The sequence below is a fragment of the Argentina silus genome (assembly GCF_951799395.1).
Source record: "Argentina silus genome assembly, chromosome: 22".
In the NCBI taxonomy this organism is placed as follows: Eukaryota; Metazoa; Chordata; class Actinopteri; order Argentiniformes; family Argentinidae; genus Argentina; species Argentina silus.
Genome location: NC_139676.1, coordinates 9,793,318 through 9,800,817, shown reverse-complemented (window position 1 = coordinate 9,800,817; position 7,500 = coordinate 9,793,318). Strand labels below are relative to the sequence as shown.

Below are 7,500 nucleotides of genomic sequence, written 5' to 3'. Positions count from 1 at the left end.
GTGTGCGTGTGCGTGTGCATGTACATATGCGTGTGTGTGTGTGTGTGTATGTGTGCGTGTCTGTGTGTGGGTGCGTGCATGTGTGTGCGAGCATGCATGTGTGTGCAAGCATGCATGTAGTTGTGTGAGAGTCTCAGACCTCTCTAAAAACAAGACCAGGGCCGATCTAATGCTTATGAAGGATGAAACTAATCAGGTTTAACACCAATCATCAAGTTCACTACACACCTTATCTTAATAGTTGCTATGGCACCTGCCGGTGGTATAAAACATTTCCACTTGGGTCCTGCAGAGCTTCTTCCTCACAGCTGAGGATTTTACTTCTTAAAACAGCTATATTAACTGCTTTGCTGAGAGTCACCCACTTCAGTTTTGATTCATACGAAGAATGGGAACTAGAAAAGTAAAAGTATTTTTTTTGTCCTGAAAGCAGAGGTGTCATGACCTGACATTTCACAAGAGTGGTGCTCAGCATGAAAAACTCTCTTTGTCAAAGCAAAACTCCAATGTATCAGTCAGAAGCACTTGACTTGAAAATGTGCTCAGTAAAAGCAATACTCAAAAACGATTAGTCGGGATTCGAAGCTGTAAATGACTGTATATACAAAGACATGCTGTCAACATTAGCTTATCAGTCCCTCTCTCTCATTTGACACAACAACTACTTCATCCAGGACGTCTCAAACATGGAGAGAGGTATGTTTTTGGCAGGTGTTACATTGTAAGTAGCATGTTGGGAATTTGCTTTGACAAGCCACTTATCGATAAGGGCCTGGCAAGACAGGATCTGGGTTAAAGAGGTCTCACAGAAGTGTTATGATTGTGTGTATGTGTGTGTGTGTGTGTGTGTGTGTGTGCGTGTGCGTGTGCGTGTGTGCGTGCGTGAGTGTGTGTGTGTGTGTGTGTGTGTGTCCAACCTGATATCTTCCTCCAAGCTATCATTATGCTTGAGAAGTTGCCCAAAACCTTCTACCTAGTCCACAGACTGTTGACTCAGACTGAGAGTAGCCTGGGTCGACAGAAGACGGAAGTGGTGCTTTGTTCTGTAAAAGTACATTGGTCTCCACAGGAAGGGGACTAGCTAAGCTTGCATTACCTAAATATGGTACTTCTCATCTAGCCCTGAGTGCCCATGGCCCCCCACCAACACACACACACACACAGACACACACAGACACACACACACACACAGTTATAAGGACTAAAAGTCAAAAACTTCTAAACACAACTCTGTTCAACATCACTCGTAGAAACTATCTATCAATCATAGTGCTCAATTAGACACACTCACGTGATCCTTGGTCTTGGATATCCAAGTCTCCAGGAGGAGAGCGAGGCGCGTGCCGTGGAATCTCCCGGTTGTCTTCACCGCGATGAAGATGTCCGTTAACTTCAACGGGGATGGAGTCGCAGATCTTCTCTCCGAGGTCCTCAATGTACTGTTTCTTCTCCGTATCTCCGCGTGCAAGTCTGTCACCGTCCGGTTCAGTGCGTTGGCAGCGGCAGCTTGTGGAGATTTGCCTGGCTGTTGTATCTCCTTCCCCGGGGAGAGAGCCTCTTGAATCGAGCGATGGAAGACATTTGGCGCTTTGGGACGGATGTTGGCCTGGAGATTCCGAGACCGTAATTGAAAATCCACGAATAAAATAATGAAAAAAGTCAAGATAACTACAGGGAGTGCCCGTAGTATTCTATTTTTACGCATGACACAAATTACTCTGGCAATTCCATCTGTAGCCCATGTGACACAAAAGGCAAATTGTTGAGTAGGTGACTCAACCCGTTAAAAACATTTCTCAACTTCCTAATTTGTTTTGATCTAATTTCGTTATGTTCCTCCAATGACACGCGCCTTCCGTTGACGAATCATATTAACACTGTCCCACAGAGGCTAGAAAGCCTACAGCCTACATAGTTCACACATACCTAATGATAGGCCTAATTAAAACAAAAATGCATACAATCAGTAAGCCCAATATAATCAGTAAGTCCAATCAATATGCTTCATATTAAACCATCCACATTAAAGTTACAGCCTAATTTTCCTCCCATGGCGAATCTACAAGATTCTTGTCTGCCCACGTGTTTTGTCTGCCCAACAATCAGCATTGTTGATAGTCCAGTCCATCTGTGACTGTCTCGTACAGTACGGTCCTACCTGTCACTGCCCTCTTGAGTTTCAGCTAACATTGCATACACTACAGCAATCACTCCGCCCCTTTCCTTCCCCAACGGCGCGTAAATTGCATGTCAGTAAATCCAAGGGAAAAAACCGTTACAAAAATGTACTGAATACATTCAGATAGCTTCCGTTAGACAACATCCTTGAAATGTGCTGCAAAATTCCTCGAGAATATTTGCAGATGACACATTTATTAATTGCGCATTTGGGGCTGCGTGCAATTTTAGACCTCCAATCCTCCAAAAGTGTTTTAGGATAAGAAGAAACATTGTGTAGACTTGTGTCTAATCTAACACTTTCTCTCTAGGGATAGAGATAGAGATTGGCTCTGCATGCTGAAAATCCCCGGTCTGTTTACGAGTTAATCCCGAACAGGTTCCGTCCATTTCAGGCATGACATGCGGATCAACTGTTATTGGCAATGGGCAAAGAATTCCTCTCAAGGACGCCGGGGAAGAAGTATCAGCGGGGGGCTGGGCAGCGGAAGGAACATTCGAGGAACTGGCAAAGTCTACCAGAGTTTAATGAGGAGGTTAATGGATGTCATCGCAAGCCATTCGATTTGATACAATGATGTCCACATAACATAAATTGAGCGCTCTCGTTTATGGTATACCGACCGCAGTCTCGCTGTGACTGTAGGCCTACGTATTTTAAACGGGGTATTCCGTCTCAACCATGCAAAAACGCACATACCCAATAAAACCTCCTGATTTAGGTGGGAATTATGTGGGGCAGTGGCACTGATCCAGACTAAGAGTGAACCTGGATTAAAAACCGGTATCATATAGACTTAATCTGGGTCTGTTCAAATTCAATTACCCCTGTGAACCTGTCACAATCATTAGGCCTACAATTATTTTTCTTGTTGACTATTCACATAAACACTGATTGTGGCTTATCGCAGCATGACTTGTGTTAGCCTACTTTCAATAGGCTGTTCATCCATATACTCTCTAGAGGTGGATACGAGAGAGTTTGATACAATTAATTTGCCTCCGAGAAGGGGGTGGGGGGGGGCAACCCTCATCACCACCTTTGTTTACGTGTCCTTTCTCAGCGTTCTCTCCTTACATCCATCCCTCCATCCCCCCCTCTACCCCTGCTGACCAGCTGCACTTGTTTCTCCCCCCCCCCCCCCCCCATGTACCCCCACCCCACACAGTCCCACAGGTAAACCAGAGCCACCTAAGGCACACCCTGGGTAGGAAAGACCCAGGATCGCCTTACGGCCTAGCTGAAAAGGCCCTTTTAAAACGCCAAGTACACTGCTCCCCACTTTGAACAATGAGCCAGGGAGTCAGGGGAGCAGACCCCTTTTCAGGGCTTTGTGTCTCAACCTGGATCCAGACTAGAGAGCTGTGGGGCGGCTAGGAGATTGGACGGCATTCAAGTCCCGCACTTGGAGATACATCAGAGATTTACAAGTACAGCCTACTGTACCATAGGAATGAATAATGAACTCTATGCACTTAGCAGTCTGGTAATCTGAGCCTGGGGTCTATAGGCCTATCATTTGTCAGACAAGGCGCTATAGAATTAGCTACATTCACAATCCCATACAGTGAAAGCAGTCTAGCCTAATAGCTATTATGCTAGAGTAATCTAGCTATACTAGATATATCATGTAAATAGGACAAGACCTGGGCTGCTATATAATCATTTAGGTCAATCCAGATGCTCCTAAGATCTTCACTGATCAAATACTGTGAGTTTTTACAGAATACACTCTCAGAATACAGTAAGAAACCTTTCATTTGATCCAATCCACACTGTGGTTCTCTCCTGGGCTAGCTTGCTAAAAACTAGCCGTGTTCCTCCATCACTCAGTGGAAACACTGTTGTCTGACCTTGCCTAGGTGACAGTGAGGCTGGGCTCAAATCCAGCGCTAATCCCCTGTAGCATGGAGAGAAGCACTCAGCAGGGCTGTACTACCTCCACAACGGGGAGTAGAGTGACCTGCGTGTGGGAAACGTAACACTGGGCAATTGGGTGGGACAGGGGACAAGTGGGGGGGTTGGGGGTCGGAGGTCAGATCAGAGCTTAAGTACCTGACAATCCCCCCCTTAACCTTCAACCCTCCATCGGAACTGATCCTTGGCTAGAAACGCATGCATACACACACACACACACACACTTCCCACACCCCATGCTCTGCAAGTCTGTGTGTGTGTGTGTGTGTGTGTGTGTGTGTGTGTGTGTGTGTGTGTGAGTGTGTGTGAAATGTCTGTGTATTATCTGTATCACATGACATACGTAGAGACGACCACACACACTAACGGAGTGACACCTACATGACCCATGTGGCTCCCAAGGATCTCTCAGATCCAGTGGCTTTTTTAATTTATTGATATGTATTTATCTACAGCTGGGAAAGGAACAATCCAGATTTGTAATCAGTATACTGGAGTATTCAGCCCATTGATATAGCACATGAGGTCATGTAGACTGCTCTGAAATTATATTATGGCTCTATGAAAGAAGATAATACAGAATAATTAAGCAGATCAAGGGATGTTTAAGGACTCATGTGGTCTCAGCAGGTCTACTAATAAGTTACCGGCAGCTGAACAAAAAGTATCTTCATATGAATAAACAACAGCCGTTGGTTCATGTGAACTCAATTAAAATCTGTATTCAATTTCAATTCCGCTATTACCAATATTTCACGCTAGATGGCAGCCTAATACTGACAATATCACCAGGCTCAAACGGAGGTGACTGAGTTGCCTCAATAAATGTAGCGACTGAATTGTAGGCCAAAACGTCAATGTTGGCAGCCCGTAGTGTAACACCTGTGACTTTAAAATATACGGTTTAGTATCATCACAATACATTATTAACATTTCTCTCTCTCTCTTTCTGTCTTGTGTATGAAGTGTGTGTGTGTGTGTGTGTGTGTGTGTGTGTGTGTGTGTGTGTGTGTGTGTGTGTGTGCGTGCGTGCGTGCGTGTGTGTGTGTGTGTGTGTGTACCTCTGAAATTCATCTGGGACATCACAGAGCTCCAGGGCTGACTGACACACACACACACACACACACACACACACACACACACACACACACACACACCGACCAATAGACAGGAGTTTTGTAGGATGAACTGTTTCATTTGATACACCAAAATGTCAATGTTGGCAGCCTGTACTGTAACAATATATATTGTAACATTTGTCTCTCTCTTTCTGTGTGTGTGTGTGTGTGTGTGTGTGTGTGTGTGTGTGTGTGTGTGTGTGTGTGTGTGTGTGTGTGTGTGTGTGTCTGTGTGTGTGTGTGTGTGTGTGTGTCAGTCAAAGTATCAAACCTCTAACCAACCTATCCTAACCTCACTGTATGTGTCTGTGTTGTATGTATGTATCAGCTGTGTTTGTAGAGTATTGTACCCTGTGATTGTAAATGTGTGTGCCAAGTTTGCCTCTACGCACGCCCAAAAAAACAATATCCTAACGGATAAAATATTTTATGCTACTCTATTCTACTCACACATACAGTACAAAACAATATTTCACGTTACATGGCAGCCTAATTCTATGACAATATCACCAGCCTCAAACGGAGGTGACTGAGTTGCCTGAATAAAGGTATCGACTGAAATGTAGCGACTTGTAGGCCTGCTGCATTGACTGTTTCAGAAAAAGAAACCACTGCGGTCGAATCTGTAAAATATAACAGTGTGTCAGAGTACGGTCAAGGACATAACTCCATTGGTCGGAATTCAAAGGCAACACGTGGTTATTGGCCTGCAGTCGAATCTATATAAACACAAGAGAGGACTATTGCATTATAGCAGGAGTACGAAGGTTAAAGTCGAGAAATGGTGTTGTGTAATTGTAATAGTAATAAGTAATCGCTCTTCACTCGCCCCCATTTTCTCTTTCTGTGCCATCCCTAATCATTCTCACATTGGTCACATTCTATCTTACCCGCACTGTTCAGTTATGGCTCAACAGGAATACAAACTTCTTGGTGAACAGCTCTTTACCTACAAGGGAACAGTGTTTCCCGTGGACGACACGCAAGAACTCACCACTGATTATATCGACAGCTTGGAAGACTTTGAAATCAAAGACAGTGACGTTTTTCTAGTCACTTTCCCGAAATCAGGTAAAGATGATTGTTTGGATTCCAGACTATCGGAACAATGATATAGACTACTTAGTAGAATTGTTAGCTCCATCTTTGACTAGGATTGTTATTTACAAATGTAAATATAATCTTAGACACATATGGGGCGATATAATTGTATGAACATGTATTTTAGACTGAGTTGTTTTCTCTTGGTACAGCATGTGATGCCAGTAACCTTTCTTAGCCGTCTGTGAAGTGGTCTTGTTGTGTAGAAAACTTTTGAGGGTATTGATTTGTACGCCTTTAATTCGCTACCAAACATCACATTTCATGTTACTGCAAAATATATGCCATTTAGCTGACGCGTTTATCCAAAGCGACTTACATTGCAGTGAGTGCATACATTTTTCAGTATATATGGTGCCAGCAGGAATCGAACCCACAACCTAAGCGTTGGTAGCGCCATGCTCTACCAACTGAGCCACAGAGGACCGAAAAACTGCTAATAGGATCTAAGAACGCTCTCCATGTTGCCAGCTGATACTTCAGGCTTATCAGGTGGAAACACGTACATTTTAGTATACTCCTAGAATTCGTTTACAATGTTTCCTGGAATACTCAAAGGTGAAGTCATAGATATGTAACACTGTTCTATACATAGACCTAGAAAAACTAGAGGGTGTACGCCCCTAAATTATCTGTTAGTATACTGGGAGTGTCATGTGCGTGTGTATGTCTGTGCGTGTGTGTGCTGTAACTACTATGTCATAGCTCACAGAGTCCAAAGGGAACAAGTGGTTGGTGTGTTGGGACCCCTGGCCAATGTAATACTCAATCCTGCCCTCTCTCCTCACCTTCACATTTACATTTTACATGAATGGCATTTAGCAGACGCCTTTATCCAAAGCGACTTACAAGAAATACATTTGTTTAAGTAAGTGAATCATCTGTGTTGTATGTATGTATCAGCTGTGTTTGTAGAGTAGAGTCCTGTAGAGATAACAGATAATAAAGTATTCTATTCCACTCTGTTCTACTCTATTATATTCACACGTTTAAGTAAGTGAATCATCTATCCATCAGTCATCATAAGATAAAGTAAACAATGCTCGGACCAGGGGCCATAGGCAGTCACAATGCTAGAATAAGGAAAAACTATTATTATTATTATTATTATTTATTTTTTTATTAACTCCCCCCCCCTTTTCTCACCCCCCCCCCTCTCTCTCTCAGGTACTGTGTGGACCCAGC

At 43.7% G+C, this 7,500-nt stretch overlaps 2 protein-coding genes across 3 annotated transcripts in view; one reads left to right on the top strand and one right to left on the bottom strand.

Moving 5' to 3' along the window:
- mfng (MFNG O-fucosylpeptide 3-beta-N-acetylglucosaminyltransferase) overlaps positions 1-2,099 on the bottom strand; it is an 11,716-nt gene extending 9,617 nt beyond the window's left edge. For both annotated transcript variants that reach the window (XR_014554865.1, XM_083693433.1), the window contains exon 1: positions 1,292-2,099. Coding sequence is in view for 1 of the 2 variants with exons in the window: in XM_083693433.1 (XP_083549559.1) it covers positions 1,292-1,705 (414 nt within the window). In the remaining variant the exon portion in view is untranslated. The remainder of the gene's footprint in view (positions 1-1,291) is intronic.
- Positions 2,100-6,119: 4,020 nt separating this feature from the next.
- Positions 6,120-7,500, top strand: part of LOC310821830 (amine sulfotransferase-like) — a gene marked incomplete at both ends in the record, with an annotated part of 3,171 nt that continues 1,790 nt past the window's right edge. Inside the window, 2 exons of the mRNA XM_083694066.1 lie at positions 6,120-6,285; positions 7,483-7,500. The exon at positions 7,483-7,500 is cut by the window's right edge and continues 188 nt beyond it. Coding sequence (XP_083550192.1) covers positions 6,120-6,285; positions 7,483-7,500 — 184 coding nt within the window. The remainder of the gene's footprint in view (positions 6,286-7,482) is intronic.